The 16,894-nt window shown below is 42.7% G+C and overlaps 1 protein-coding gene across 1 annotated transcript in view; it reads left to right on the plus strand.

Moving 5' to 3' along the window:
- Positions 1 to 16,894, plus strand: part of LOC308458304 (dynein axonemal heavy chain 11-like) — a 228,996-nt gene that overhangs the window by 166,269 nt on the left and 45,833 nt on the right. The window contains exons 53-54 of the mRNA XM_080973289.1: positions 13,053 to 13,187; positions 15,638 to 15,811. Coding sequence (XP_080829415.1) covers positions 13,053 to 13,187; positions 15,638 to 15,811 — 309 coding nt within the window. The remainder of the gene's footprint in view (positions 1 to 13,052; positions 13,188 to 15,637; positions 15,812 to 16,894) is intronic.

The raw sequence follows: 16,894 nt of genomic DNA on the forward strand, positions 1-16,894 counted from the left end.
CCCACAGGCCTGGAGGCGGGGCTTTGCCCCGACCCGGGCTGGTGGTATTATAATTGCGCCACTGCTTCTTGGCCAATCGGCTTGGTGGCGTGATTTGGGGCTTTGTTTTTAAGCGGCAGCATGACGTGGGGAACCCCTCTTGCTTCACACTGCCAAACACCCACCTGCCCTCCCTGCTGTTAGGATGGTGTCTGGCCTTGCTTTGGACTTCGGTTGGTAGCCTGTTTTGGGCCAGGGGCCAGACAGGAATTTTGTCCAATGTGGCAAATGGGCAGTGGCCACTTGGTTTTTGCCTACCTCTCAGCAATCGTCACAACTTTGTAAGGTTTGGCGGTTAGGCATTGGTTTAGGGGAATGTGGGGAGGGGAGGTGCAGCCATCACCTGCCCCTCCATTTGATAGGGCATTCCGTTAAAGGAATCCGGGGGTCTGGATCTTGTCCAAAGCTCGGGGAGGGGCTAGGGCCATGCCAGGACCCCCGGGAACCCCAGGGGTGAGCACCAGTCAATAGCCATTGTTGGAGCTCCCTCTGCTGGTAGTTTACCCTTTGCAGGCTCCCTGCTGGGTGGGCAGGAGCCAGTTATAGTCATTAGATACCAATGCCTAAGCCAATACCAGTCACACTTGTTTACTCAATAAAGCTGTGGCCTAAATTTGCCCATTAACCTTTAAACTAAATTCTGTCTCCTTGGTGTCTTCATTTTCATGGGCGGGGGTTTGGGGGCTTGACGCGCAACTATCTATCTATCTATCTATCTATCTATCATCTATCTATCTATCTATCATCTATCTATCTATCTATCTATCTATCTATCTATCATCTATCTATCTATCATCTATCTATCTATCATCCATCTATCTACTATTTAGAAGTGTGTGAATATGTAAGGAATGATCCTGTTGCAAACAAAATAGTAGAACAAACTTTCTCAGTTTTGCAGTAGTTTAGCCTTATTAATTAATATATGCCTTGCCTTCCTTCCAAATAGCTAAGGAAAGCACACAAGGTTTTGGGAGTGGGGGTCTCTTCCCCCATCCAGACGCAGGCCAGGTCCAGAACTAATTGGTTTCAACACGGTTGTCATACCCCTTTCTGGGTCCTATCCTTGCAACTCCTTTTATTTCTTCGCTGTGTAATTTGGCCGGGCCGAATACTGAAGATGAAAAGAAAAAATAATCCTGTTGTTACTATTAGGCAATTATAAGGTACACTACAGAGAGAACACACACCAGCAGTGAAGAAACTGCTGTCTACTTGTTTTCTAAGCATCCTACTCAAGTCCTTAATTCTCTCGTAGGAATCAGTGGGACTTAACATTGTTTTTGTGTCCAGCGTTAGGAGTTACTAAGAAAGGCATTGAAGATGATGATGTTATATCAGTCATTGTTGGAGTCACATTTAGAATACGCTGCACAGTAGCTCTCAAAAAATGATAATAAAAAGCCAGAGGAGGTACAGAAAAGGGCAATCAAAATTATCATGTGTTACGAAGTTTCTTTTCCGCAAGGAAAAGCTGAAGGGATTAGGGTCTTTTGGTTTGGGGGAAAACAGCGAAGGAAAATGTGTCACAAGTTTTATAAAATTATGATACACATAGTGCCAAGAAAATAGGGTGAAACGATTATCCCTCAATCAACACAATACAACACAGGGTCATAAGACTGATTGGCTGTAGGTTCAGGATGAAGCAAAGGAAATATTCTTCATACAGTTTGTAGTAAACTTGTGGATTCATTATGTGATTGCTGCTACTAGTGGAGATAATTTTGTAAGGGATTAGACTAATTCTTGGAGGACCTAATAATAGATCTTAATGAGATTCCATATTCAGTCATTGTCCCCACACAAATTCGAATATCATTATGTAAGAGAGGGAACAGGATGTGGGTGGCACTGTGGGTTAAACCACAGAGCCTAGGACTTGCCGATCCGAGGACTTCCGGGGTGGCGCCACCGGCAATGGCGGACTCCCTCTGAACTGGAGGGACTGGCTCCGCGGTAAACAGGGTCTACTCCGCTACGGCGAAGCGGGGACCCATTCAAAATCACAGGCGGATGAAGCCTGTGACTGTGGGACTCGGCGGGCACCTTTAGCGCCCCCCCAATCCGCTAAGGAACCCACTAACGGGCTCCGAAGTGAGGAGGGGGAAGTGGCGCGGTGCTGTGAGTCAATCGCTATTTCCGTGGAGCGAAGCCGCATAGCTGTTGCCGGAGAGCGCTGCCTTTTTTCCTGGGACAATTTGGACTCTAAAACAAGCACCCGTGAGTACTTAGAATTTGAACAATTGGATATCAAACAAAGTTTTGTGAGAAGGACAGAATCGGACTATAAAAAAAAAAAGTTTATTGATTTGGTACGGAGCGGGAAGGGCTAAACAGGAAGTCACCCTCCCATTCTTTTGTAAACAGAATAAAGCAAAGGCAATTTACACTAGAGCTCAGAAAATTGTCTTTAAAAAGTGGATTTCAACATTTTTAAATTGGGAATCTTTTTTTTGGACTATTTGAAGTAACTTTAAAAGGAAGTAATTTTCCTCCGTCCTGATCCTGGAGCGGGGTGTCAGGACTGACGTGAGTTTACCAAGATAACCGCTTTTTGACAGACAGCTAAAAGAAGAGAAACTTTGTGATTCCACTGTTCCCTTTCGCATTTTAAAGGAATATATATGGACAAAGTATCTTAAGTATTTTGGGAAAAAAGGAAACTTTGTAACAAGAATAAACATAAGTCTTCCCCCTAGAGGGAGCTTGTGAAACTGTAACTAACTCCAGTGAATTGACAGCTGTTACAAAATAACCATGGGAAAGTATTTGACTTTGCAGGACAATGTACTCAGAAGCCTTGGTGTCTGTTTTTTACAAAACAAATGCTTTACTGGAAGAATTACACGATAAGGTGAACTGGATGGTCATTTCGACTAGAAATCTTAAACAGGCGGTGGAATGACTTGACTAGACTGTGGGAAAACATGTGGAGCCCACTCAGGATTTAAACCAGGAGCGTGTTTTGATAGAACAGAAGTTTATGGTATCAAATCAGGAGGGTGTTTTGACAGAACAGACCCAACAGGAGTATGATCCTTCGGACTGGACAAATGAATTTGGAAAAAGCCAGATCTGGAAAGGAAAAGTTTGGTGTGGTTTGGAAATGGGGGGCTGGATTGACCCCCCTATGTTGGGATGTCTGGACTTTTTAAACATGGTAATGGGCTGTGAAATGTCTGGGACTGTGGGGGCTCTCAATTTTGGAGGGCCCTTGAAACATGCTTTTAAGTACTACATGGAATGCAGCGATGAATATGGAAAAGGGTCTGATCTGTCGAGAAGGGTTAAAAACATTATCAAGTTGGAGCTACCACGAGCAAGAGACATTGTCAAGCTGGAGTTACCACGAGTAGGAGATAAGGGAAATTACAGTTATAAATATGAAGAAGAGCCGCGGAAGGGCCATGGAAGTGATCTGAGGGCCTCGGACATAAGGTTACCGGGTTAGACTGATGGGAATAAGGACTGACAAATCCCGGAACCAGGAGGAAGGGACGTTGGATAAAGATTGGATTTGTTTATATCTTTTTTTCTCTCTTTTTATTATTAGAATGTTTTATAAAGTTGATGAATGATAGAAAAATGTTGGAAGAAATTACCTGGCTTTAGTAAAGATGCTTAAAGAATTATGAAAGAATATTATGATTATAAGAAGATGGTAAGGTTAAGACTTAAGTTTTAAACTTTAAGGTTTATTTTATTACAGAAAGATAGGATTAAAATAGTCTAGGGTAATGTAATGATAGAATTTTATGAAACATGGAAAGGAAAGGATTTGCTGGGATAATTAATAACTAGGATACAAAGGGAGGGAGGGGGAGGAGGTCTAAGAAAGAAGGCAATGACAGTTAAGGGTCTGAAAATAATGAACTTGTTTTTAAATGTTTTTTTTAAAAAACCTTGGGATTTTTGTAATTTTGTCATTTTTTTGTCTTTTATTTGGAATTCTCTTTTTTCTTCTTTTTTACATGGTGGGAAGGGGTCTGTTTTTTCTCTCTTTTTTTTTCTTCTTACTCTGTTAATTATTTTTTTACTCATTGTATTTTCTTTTTTGTCATTACTTTCTTTTTTTGTAATATTTTGAAAACTTCAATAAATACCTTTTTTTTATAAAAAAAAAAAGGACTTGCTGATCAGAAGGTCGGTGGTTTGAATCCCTGCGACAGGGTGAGCTCCCGTTGCTTGGTCCCTGCTCCTGCCAACCTAGCAGTTCAAAAGCATGTCAAAGTGCAAGTAGATAAATAGGTACCGCTCCAGCGGGAAGGTAAATGGCATTTCCGTGCGATGCTCTGGTTCACCAGAAGCGGCTTAGTCATGCTGGCCACATGACCCAGAAGCTGTACGCCAGCTCCCTCGGCCAGTAAAACAAGATGAGCGCCGCAACCCCAGAGTCGGCCACGACTGGTCCTAATGGTCAGGGGTACCTTTACCTTTAAGAGAGGGAACAGGGATGACCCCACTGGGCCACCAGGCCCACCCCTCCCACATTTCCACAACGCCATTCCTAATTGCCCACCCTTCCACTGCGTTTCTGTAGCAGGCAACAGTTTCTAATTGAGCAGCTTCCCTATGTGATTTAGAATAAACCTAGAACATCAGAGTTCGAATCCCACAGGGAACCAACCTCAAGTACAACAGCCTCCTCACATGCCACCAAATCCAGGTTGGGCAGTGACATTTGCATAGGAAATCTGCTTCCCCAAAGACCAGACTTTTGCAATAACAAAAGAGATGGGAAAATATAATAGAAGGTGTGGGATAGGGATGGGCAAATGTGTCACTTTTGATTTCTCTCCATTTCTCATTTTACCAGTTTTAAGTACTGTTCTCTACATTTCCACATCAATTTGTGTTTTATTTTTATTTTTCCAATGTCCTCATGAAAATTCACCAGCATTTTTGTGCAAATTTCTCCGGCATTTTTGCTTAATATACTCGTTTTTACAAAGCGTTTTCCCCAGTATAATGCATTTTTATATTATTTTCATTGATGCATGTATTTCTATGCACACTTTAGCCTAGTATATGCAATTCTGCACACATTACTTGGCTGGAGAATTGCAAGGCAAAATTTGAGGAAGTGCAAATTTCGAAGGAATAACTATGTTTCAGTTCACACATGGTTCCAAATAATGTTAATTAGGCAAATTTGCCTTTAAATGGGAAGCAAATTGAACTTATCTCCCATCCCTACAGTGGGATAACACTGCTTGGTGCACGATCATCTAGCCTTACCACAAACAAATCCAGATGAATGTTTAACATACAGGGAACCTGGAAGTGCCCCTAGTTTAATGGCTGAATCCGATTACCTAAGGAGCAACTTAGAGGGAATTCTCATGGTTCCTGAAATGACATAATACTGCACACCACTGGGATTTCTCAGTAAATCATTATTGGACCATAACCCAAACAAACAAACATCATCTGAGACAACCAGCTTGCTTTCTGGCATTACAAATGCTGACAATTATTTATTTTTTGCATACTATCCTCAGTATAATTTGATATTATTATGTGCTACACCTGTTTGGAAGCTCAGTAACCTTAACCCAGGGTTCAGCAAACTTTTTCAACAGGGGGGCCAGTCCACTGTCCCTCAGACCTTGTGGGGGGGCAGACTATATTTGGGGGGAGGTCTGATTAATGACTTTGGTCGGGTGGCTGGATTTAAATTAAATAAACAGAAAACTAAAGTTTTGGGGAAAAACTTAACAGATACAGAGTCAGAACGGTTTCAGAAAGAGACAGAACTTAATGTGGTTAAAAAAGTAAAATACCTAGGGGTAAACATAACATCAAAAAATCTAAGTCTATTTAAGGATAATTACGAAAAATGCTGGGCAGAAATCAAGAGAGACTTAGATAGTTGGTCAAAATTGAAACTTTCTTTGTTAGGCCGAATTGCTGCTATTAAGATGAATGTATTGCCAAAGATGTTGTTTTTGTTTCAAACACTTCAAGTTTTGGACAAGACGGAGTGCTTTCAGAAGTGGCAGAGAGATATTTCTAAGTTTGTCTGGCAGGGCAAAAAGCCCAGAATTAAGTTTAAGATATTAACTGATGCGAAAGAAAGAGGGGGCTTTGCTCTGCCAGATCTAAAGCTGTATTATGAGGCCGCAGCGTTCTGCTGGCTAAAAGACTGGCTACTTCTTGAAGACACTGACGTGTTGGATTTGGAAGGGTTTAACAATGCTTTTGGATGGCATGCATACTTATGGTATGACAAGGTTAAAGCAAATAAGGCCTTTAAGAACCATATTGTCAGAAAATCACTGTTTAATGTCTGGACAAAATATAAAGACTTGCTGGAAAATAAAACTCCAAGGTGGCTTTCACCTTTGGAAGCTAAGGCCCGAAAAAGACCCAATATGGAGGCTAAATGGCCTAAATATTGGGAAATATTAGAAAAAGATGGAGACAATTGGAAATTGCAGAGTTTGGAGAAAATGAAGGATAAAGTGCGAGACTGGTTACATTACGCTCAGATTAAAGAAGTTTTTAAACACGACAAGAAATTAGGGTTCCAGGTGGAGAAATCGAAACTAGAAACAGAATTGTTAGAACCAAAGGCTAAGGTACTTTCAAGGATGTATAACTTGCTGTTAAAATGGAATACACAAGATGAAATGGTCAAATCGGCTATGATAAGGTGGGCACAGGACATTGGGTATAATATTATGTTTGAGGACTGGGAAAGGTTGTGGAGTACTGGATTGAAATTTACTGCATGTAATGCTTTGAAAGAAAATGTAATGAAAATGATATATAGATGGTACATGACCCCAGTCAAACTTGCAAAAATTTACCACCTGTCTGATAATAAGTGTTGGAAATGTAAAGAGAGCGAAGGAACATTCTTTCACCTCTGGTGGACTTGCCCTAAAGTGAAGGCGTTCTGGGAAATGATTTATAATGAACTGAAAAAGGTATTTAAGTATACCTTCACTAAGAAACCAGAGGCCTTTCTTTTGGGTATTGTCGGCCAAGGGGTGGTAAAGAAGGATTGGACATTTTTTATGTATGCAACAACAGCAGCAAGGATACTTCTCGCAAAGCACTGGAAAACTCAAGATCTACCCACACTGGAAGAATGGCAGATGCAACTGATAGACTATATGGAACTAGCTGAGATGACTGGCAGAATCCGTGACCTGGGAGAAGAGAGGATGGAGGAGGATTGGAAGAAATTTAAGAACTATTTACAAAAACATTGCAACTTGAGTGAATGCTAAGCAGGATGCTAGATCATAAATAATTGAGCACCACTAACTTAGATGATTTAAGAAAATAAGAGAGATTGAGAAAATATAACTCTTTTTTTTTTTTTTTGAGAACTAGAAGACTATGAAATATAGAAGGGATATAAGAATGCAAATAAGATAACAAATTGCTGCTAAAAAGTTATAACAATGAAAGTGGGAGCGGGAGATGTGAGGAAGTCCAAAAAAAAAATGTGAAACTATGTTAAGATATTTGCTATATTGTCTGTTACATGTATTCTTATTGTAAACTCCAATAAATATTATATAAAAATATATATATATTTGGGGGGAGGGGGGAATGAACGAATTCCTATGCCCCACAAATAACCCAGAGATGCATTTTAAATAAAAGGACACATTCTACTCATGTAAAAACACACTGATTCCCAGACCATCCGCGGGCTGGATTGAGAAGGCGATTGGGCCGGATCCTGCCCCCGGGCCTTAGTTTGCCTACCCATGCCTTAACCCAGCCTTTCTCAACCTGTGGGTCCCCAGATGTTGTTGAACTACAACTCCCATCTCCCCTAGCTAGCAAGGCCAGAACTCAGGGGTGATGGGAGTTGTAGTCCAACAACTTCTGGGGACCCACAGGTTGAGAACTGCTGCCTTAACCCATTTCTAAACACTAGATTCATTGAGAAACAAACCCCAAAGAACTCTGTGAAGACAGGGGAAGGTTGCAAATCTTGATGGACAGAGTAAGATAGGAGTCTGTAGAGAACAAGCCTCCCTTAGCTGTCAAACGACACACACTGTCCTTTACGTGAAATGGAGTGCTGCTACAAATCAGAGATGAGAAAGCTGTACCCTCCCGATGGGTGAACTACAACTCCCCTCATACTTGACCATTGGCCATGCTGCTTGAGGCTGATGGGAGCTGGAGTTCAGCAGCACCTCACAAGTTAGCCATCTCTGATCCTCAACACCACCTCATTCCACATAAGGGACTGTGGCATTTAAAAAACAGCAACGGCAACAGAGCTTTCCCCCTTTCCCTCCTCTGGCAAATTAAAACCGTGCCGGTATATTTTAAGGCTTTCGACTGTTGTGTTTTCAGGGAGGGATTGGTCTGGAGCGTTTTCCCTTATTATTGCTAGGCTGATTGTTATGTTGTAGCGTTGCATGCCACTACCTCAGTGCTTGGCTAGTGAACAGGAGAAGTCCCAGGTAGGTTTAAAGAAAGCAGAAATGACCAGCAGGCAGCAAGAACACAAGGGATTCCTATCACAGTGGCTCAGAACCCTGTAGCACAACACAAACAGATCTTTTGCATAATGACTGGGGGGTGGGGAGGGAAACTGTTAATAACGGTTATCTTTCAGTAACATAGCAACAGCCAAATCCTTGAAAAGAGGAAGTTTTCATTTATACAGCATTTCATTTAAACATTGAAATTTGGTATAATGTAGAGTATGAAACAAGTTTTGAAAGGAAGCTAATGATTAAGAAGAAATGCAATGGGCATTTAATAAGTGGAAGGAACTGCAAGATAATTAACTGGCATGCATAAAGATTCATGCTTTATACCAAAATTTTAATTTTGCACATAAATGTGCCTGATGTAGGCAGCATTTAATCACCTAGCTGACAGGAGTAACTACTTTCATTTAACCTTGACTGAAGATCATGAATTCTAACAGGTTTAATTGGATACATCATTTAACAGAATGAACAGAGCAAATTTTTCTCAATTCATAGGTTCTGATTGACACGCACCAGCAATAAGGCGTTGCACAATTAAAGCTGATCTGTATTCCTGGCCTGGGCACCAATTGCCATAGTGATGTGACACTGTTTGATCACTGTGGCACTGAAACTACACTGAATTTCCCCTTGTTTTGAAAAGGGCACTGCTTTAAAAGAGAGAGAGAGAGATTTTGGCACTTAAAAAAAAAATAATCACATTGATATGCACAAACTGTAAGGGTAGGGGCATGTCTTATTGGTAATTCCAGAAAAGGGAAGGGGAGGAGATGGTGCAATAAGCTAACAGTGCACTCCTTTACACATCTACTCGGAAATAAGTCCTATTAAGTTCAATAGGGCTTGCTCCCAGGTAAGCGGGGTAGAAGCCTGCAGCCGTTTGTTACTACAATACTTAGGTAGTGTCAAAAATGTAGGTAGCTCAAATAAGTGGTGTATTTCTCAAAACACAAACATTTAATTCATTTGCATATGTAAAATTATGTAAATCTAATTTGATTTCGCCAGGTAGAAAAACAATAGATTGTTCTAGTGGTCTCACTTCCTGCAGAATATTCCATACTGGGCGAGCCGGGAGAACAAATGACCCCAAGTCCCTCAGCAGAGGAATGGATGTAGCAGGTGTAATTTGGGAATTGTAACAGGGTTGGTGGCGCTGTGGACTTGCCGATTAGAAGGTCAGTGGTTTGAATCCCCGTGACGGGATGAGCTCCCGTTGCTCGGTCCCTGCTCTTGCCAACCTAGAAGTTCGAAAACACGTCAAAGTGCAAGTAGATAAATAGGTACTGCGGGAAGGTAAATGGCATTTCTGTGCGCTGCTCTGGTTCGCCAGAAGCAGCTTGGTCATGCTGGCCACATGGCCTGGAAGCTGTACGCCGGCTCCCTCGGCCAGTAAAGCGAGATGAGCGCTGCAACCCCAGAGTCAGCCACGACTGGACCTAATGGCCAGGGGTCCCTTTACCTTTTTAACAGGGTTGGTTGGAAACTTTGACTTTGGGTTTACCAGGAATTAAAGGGATTTGTCGAAATGAGTCAACAACGGAGTCACACAAGGGTCAGTGGAGCAGCATGCACATGTTCAGTATGGAGGAAAAGGGTACTGTGTGACATTGACACACATGTGCTCCTTGTAGTATTGTAACCAGTGGCAGAGCAAGCTGATTGGGCGCCTGGGGCGGCGTGCGTGCCCTGCATCCAGGGGTGGGGCCAGCTGCCCGTGGGGGCAGAGCCAGCCACCCACGGGGCAGGGCCAGCCGGGGCAGGCCGCTCCGTGGGGCCTCCGAGGAGTCTGCCTGCCTCCTCTCACTCAGCCGCCCTACGGCTGAGGGGGAGGCGGTGGGCAGACTGTTTGGGGCAGCGCGGAGCCTGCAAGCGCCCAAGCCACCACGTCTGTGGCGATCACACAGGGTCCCCGGACGTTTGACGGTCTATTGATCCCTGTGCCACCACTGTGATTGCTTCCCTGCTGCCACCAACCCGTTTCTCTCAGGTACAGAGTCCAGACAGTTGTTAACATTAAATCAAATAAGCAAGTTTATTTTATAAGCTTTATGGTTTCAGATAATTTTTCTTGTCAGTTTCTTAATCTTAGTTTCTTTACTCGCCTATAGCTTCCTAATAACTTCTGACTGATTATCCCAACTGTCTATCTGGCTCCTCCTAACAGTTCCTCTCACTCTCTCACATCAAAACTAGACCAACCCACAGACTTATCCTCCCCCTTCCTTCTCCAACTCCCAATTGACTTCCCAACAACTCCAACTCTAACTCTATCTCCTCCCCTTGGGTTCCCACTGGCCAATCACTTCACACTCATTTAACCCTTTCCTTATGACCCACCTAGGAGGGCAAACGCCACAACGTCACTCCCAGGAGAGAGGCGTGGCTCGGGCGCGCTGCAGGCCCCGTGGTGAGTGCCACCCGGCATTTTGTCACCCCCCTCAGTGTTGACACCCGGGTCGGACCTCGCACCCCCTTCCTCCGCCCCGATTGTAACCCTGGCTTCTTTTGGAGTAAACAGAGTCTCTGCCATGTGCAGCTTTCTGACTTCAACCACACAGTGTATTCTCTCCTCCATCTCAAGTGTGCACCCTGCCCAACTTAACCCATTTTGTAGATGTTAAGTTGTGGGCGAACATATCAGACGACACAGCGATTCTTCCAAAGCAGCTCTTTATTTGTAAGCTGGAACAGAACTGAACTGAGGAGCTCAGTCAGCCTGCTTATATTCCACTAGAATGCAACAGTAACCATTTTCTGTAACTAGCCAATCACTGAACGTCAGTTTCGATCCTTCATTTGCATACAAACTATCCAATCACTGAACGTCACTTTCGATCCTTCATTTGCATAACTATCTACAGTATCCCCCTGCTGGCCCAGGGTGAGAACTTCAGTACATAACAGTAGAGATGTCAGGTAGAGCAGGTATTTCAAAGAAACCTTAAGGAGGAAGAGGATAAGCAGCCTTCGAGAGTTGCATACATTTTCTTTGTCCATATTTCATACTATGAAATCTTTAGAAAATTGCTTAGGTAAGCCCCCAGGCAAATTCCCGGTCCCTAAACAGCTCTTTCTCATCAATCCACCAGAGGCTTCTGCAGATCCTGGCAGGATTCCATAGGTCATATATTTATATATATATTACTTAGATGAACTCATAGTCTGCCTTCCATTCATTAATAGCTGGTAGGGTTTTCTACAACTTTTCCTCTTTCCTTTTTTTTTTTTTTTTTTTTACACTTTACAGTTGCATGAGGCCAAAGTTACAGAGTGGAAAGTATAAAATTATACCCAGATTACCTGTTCTGGAATATATCATTGCTAGAAATAGAAGCACCACTCCTAATTATTCTTATCTCTACTAAGGACTGGTGACAGACACTGACCGTGTCAAATTCTTTCAGGCAAACACTTCTGCTCGTTTTCAAGGTTTATATAAAAAAAATTATTGCTAAGTATGTTGCTACTTTGTTTTTCTATCTGGATGGGTGAATCAAAAGGGAAACAAACTACTTGTGAAAATAGTGGAACGTTCTACCATCTATAAAAGAACTTCGGTGCAATATTGCTTGCTCCCAAAGGATGCTCAAAGCAGTCTCTTGGTTTGTTTGCTTTTCCTGTATTGCTAAATACCCGGGGATGTTTGTCAGGAGTTTGCCGATGTTCCACAAAGAGGTGGACAAGGAGGAGCCCAATATGCTTGTCCTAGTGAGCAAAACCTCTCTTTGAGCTCCTTTTGTTTTAACTACAGAATTTGAAGTGGAGAATGGTTGCTGAATTCTAACCTGAACCGCCTTATTGTGCTTAATACAATTGTTGACAGCATGTCACCGTAAAGGATAGTCTGCACAAAGCATTGCTGGACTTTGATTTCACAATAGGTTGGTCATTTTTCTACCAGTTCAGTTGGAATTATTGGGTAGGGAGCCAGTCATTGAAGCAGTTTGCCACATACGAGCACTGATTTGCTGATGAGCCATTGGCAAGATAGTTGACTTTTCTCCAGCTTAGACAACTGTTTCACCCAATTCAAATAAGGTAAACGGAGGCAGGGGAATAGACCTGCTTTGAAAACAAGCGCAAATTGGGTTGCACTAAGCTTTGTCCATGAAAAGTTGCTGGCATGTTGGCAAAGAAAGCAAACGCTACCCCTACTGAAGCATTTTTGCAATGTTTTCTGGTTGTGTGTACCAAACATCTAAATGTTTCTAAGAGCAATTGTATTTTTCCTGGCTGTGTGATATAGCAGCTCCTTAGCTCAGCAGCAAGACACCTGTCTGGCTTGCAAAATGCCCCAGGTTAACCGAGGTGGAGCTGGAGGTGTCCCCTGTCTGAAACTCTGGAGAGTTTCTGCCAGGGATTCTTCAGTGAGATGGGCTTAATGGTAGGACTCAGTGTGAGACTGCTCCCTGTGTTTCTATCTTCCGCAGTAGAAAAAAAACATATGACCGTGCGGTGACATTTTTTTTGTTGCTTGTCCCTACAATGTCTAGTCTTGTTTCTTACTGGTTTTTTTATTATTATTATTTAAAGGAACTAGACACAAACCTGGCTGCCTTCACCACTGCCTTTGAGAGGGCGACAGCTGAGAAAATCCGCTGCCAGGAAGAAGTGAATAGAACTAATAAGACTATTGAGCTGGCCAACAGATTAGTGAAAGGTCTCGAGGTGAGGTCCTACAGGGCAGGCTAATGAAGCAGCCTACAGAAAGCATGCCTTTGTTATACACTAGTGATCTGACAATAACAGAGGCACTTAGCAAAGAACCTGATGAGCTGAAAAAAAATTATGTCATTATCATTCATTTTCCCCCATAAAGGAAACATGTTTTTGACCTTTACGTTTTCTTACAATTTGCCTCGCTGCCGTATATATTAACTGCAAGATTACCTACTAACTAACATGTCGATGAACGTTTAGAAAAAGGCAGGAATGGCAACTCTTTGGCAGTGCTAACAGACTTTTTAAAAAAAAGATGTTCCAAGTCTGAGATGCTCTGAGATCACACCTGAATATTTCTTAGGATTACAGCAAAATACCCAATACAATATGTCCTAGTTATTTAAGGAATATGATACTTGGCTATTCAGACTCGAGCTTTACTCAGAGTAGACCAGTCTAAATTAATGAACACAACTAAGGCTGTGTGCGCACTCCTGTTTACTCTGCACCCAGTGTGCTGCCACCACTGATTGGGGAAGCGGCATACATGCAACATGAGCCACAAATCCATTTCTGTCCTGTAGTTTCCTATAAAAGACTGCATTTTTATGCATCCCCACAGCTTTGAGCCAGATTGAGAAAAAGAACTACCTAGCTGTGTTTTAAGCTGGTAATATGTACATAGCCAGAGTTAGGTCCGTCAATTTCAATTCACTGTGAGTAAAACTTTTTTTGAATCCCACCCTAAAACTCCTCCATCCCACCTAGGCCTAGACACGCTTAAAAATACTATCTACTGTATTTTTCGCTCTGTAAGACACACCAGACCACAAGACGCACCTAGTTTTTGGAGGAGGAAAACAAGACAAAAAATATTCTGAATCTCAGAAGCCAGAACAGCAAGAGGGATTGCTGCGCAGTGAAAGCAGCAATCCCTCTTGCTGTTCTGGCTTCTGCGATAGCTGTGCAGCCTGCATTCGCTCCGTAAGATGCACACACATTTCCCCTTACTGTTTAGGAGGGGGAAAGTGAGTCTTATAGAGCAAAAAATACAGTATCTGTGTGTATCTGGTTGCACCATAGTGTAAAAGGTAAACTGTGCCTTCCAATGAGCATCCCACAGAAAGCGATGCAACATATGCATTTGGATGCAAAATTAGCACGTTCACCTGATTTTCACTCTCAGTTTCTGATCCATGAAGTGATTGATCTGTGCACAGAAGCTTGCTTTCATATGCATATCCTTTGCTGGACTGGGAATACCTACATACCTAGAATTCATCAGATGCTGATGCAGTTGTCCAAGCCAAAGGTGACATACCGCATGTTTCATTTATGTTTAGCTGGCTTCCCCCTCCCCAGGTCAATGATAAACAAACAAAGCTAACATTTCAGTGCTTTTGCGCCCTGTATAATGCTGACTATTTACCTGAGGGCTTTACACATGGCAACACACAATCCAACATGGCTTAGCTTAAACCAGGAGTGAGGAATCTGTGAAGAAAATCTCCAGATGTTGTTGGACTCCAACTGCCGTCATCCCCGACCAGCATGGCTGGTGATAAGGTCTGATGGAAGGTGTAAGCTCAATTATCTTAGACTCTAGAGTACAATATGATTTGCTCTGGGAGAGGAGTTTACTACCATTCATGTCTGGGCGAAGTCTATGTCAGTGGAACCTCTACCTGCAACCGTAATCCGTTCCGGAGGTCCGTCCGGAGGTCGAAACAGGTAGCTGGGAGAGGCGGTGTTGGGCGCGGGCAGCAATCGCCACTTCTGCGCATGTGCAGATGGCGATCGCCGCTTCCGCGCATGCGCAAACAGCGATCACCGCTCCTGCACATGCGCGGCCGGCGGCAAACCCGCCGGTTACTTCCGGGTTTGCCACGGACGTTGGGTGAAATGGACACAAGCGGAGGGGGACGTAAGAAGTGGTTTGACTGTACAACAGTACAGTCCCTAAAGATGATCTGGAAGCTTCAACTGGTTGTGAATGCAGCTGCCCAACTGTTGACAGATTTAAGGCAGCACCAGCATATTATGTCTTTTTTTTTTAAGCCCGCTTTGTTCAGTTCAACTTTGTTTCCATACCCAGTTTAAAGTTGCGGCACTGACCTTTAAAGTCCTAAGTGGCCCAAGTCCTGGATATTGTGAGGAAAGCTAAATTCCTCAACTTAAGATCAGTCCATGAAGCCCAGCTCAAGGGACCCCCATGCTAGATTGTCATCTGTGTTAGGCCTCCATTTTAATAAGGCCCTCCCTTGGGAAGCCCTCCTGTCTCCTTTTTGAAACAGATGGAGACTCCCTGCTCCATTCCACTGAGCTTTTAACCAGCCTGTTTGCCTCATGATGAAAATATCCAAGGACCTAAACCCAAGGTTCCTTCCTTATAGTTATAGACAACTTTGTAGTTGCCTTAAGCTGCTATAAATTAACCTATGGCCCTTTTATTTCAGTCAGAGAATGTGAGGTGGGCTCAGTCTGTAGCTCAGTATCATGAGCAAGAGAAGACACTGTGTGGAGATGTGCTTCTAACAGCGGCATTCATTTCGTACGCTGGGCCATTTGCCAAACCGTATCGGCATGAGCTAGTTCAGAATCTGTGGCTGCCCTTCTTGAGAACCCAAAAGGTAGTATGCAATAAAGATGTCTTTAGTTGAAATGTTTTGGGGGAATAATTTTTGAAAACTATACATTATGCTTCTGTGTTGCCAGCAAAAAAAAAAAAAAAATCAAAAAAATTCTTACAATCCTTCATTAGATAAGGAGGGGGTACATATTAAAAGTGCATGAAAACACATTTTACATGAGCAAAATATTTCACTGTTCTTAATTGTAGTAATAGAATTGGATTTTTGCTCCCTATTCAAAATACAGTGGTACCTCAGGTTAAGTACTTAATTTGTTCCGGAGGTCCGTTCTTAACCTGAAACTGTTCTTAACCTGAAGCACCACTTTAGCTAACGGGGCCTCCCGCTGCTGCTGCGACGCCGGAGCACGATTTCTGTTCTCATCCTGAGGTAAAGTTCTTAACCCGAGGTAATATTTCTGGGTTAGTGGAGTCTGTAACCTGAAGCGTATGTAACCTGAGGTACCACTGTAGTTCAGTAGTAATTCAGTTGCTAACACAGATCAAAATGGCATAATCCACGATACCTTTAGGGACAGTCTGACATTTTGCTACATTATTATTATTATTATTATTATTATTATTTCAATTTATAAACTGCCCTTTATCAAAAGATCCCAAGATGATGTACAACATTAAAAACATACTGGCAGAGGCAGCCTAATAATAAAAAGTCATCATAATAACAGTCCTCTCCCTCACACTTTCACAGACCACAGATTATTTAGGCCTGGTTAAAGAGGAACATTTTTGCCTGGCGCCTAAAGACATGTAATGATGGCACCAGGTGAGCCTCTGTGGGGAGAGCATTCCACAACTGGGGAGCCACCACAGAAAAGGCCTTTTCTCTTGTTGCTGCCCTCCAAACCTCTCTGGGATGGGAGACACAGAGAAGGGCCTCAGATGACAAACACAGGATCAGGGTTGGTTCATAGGGGAGAGGGTTTTGTTTTTCTTTTTTCTTTTTAATGGCATTGTCATACACAGTGCTTTCTTTCTTAAAATTGTTTCAGGGTACTCTCATTTTGACTCAAGAGAATCACCATTTTATAGTTCAAATCGGGGGAAATAGATACACTACATG

The sequence above is a fragment of the Podarcis pityusensis genome, assembly GCF_964106645.2.
Source record: "Podarcis pityusensis genome assembly, chromosome: 1".
NCBI lineage: Eukaryota > Metazoa > Chordata > Lepidosauria > Squamata > Lacertidae > Podarcis > Podarcis pityusensis.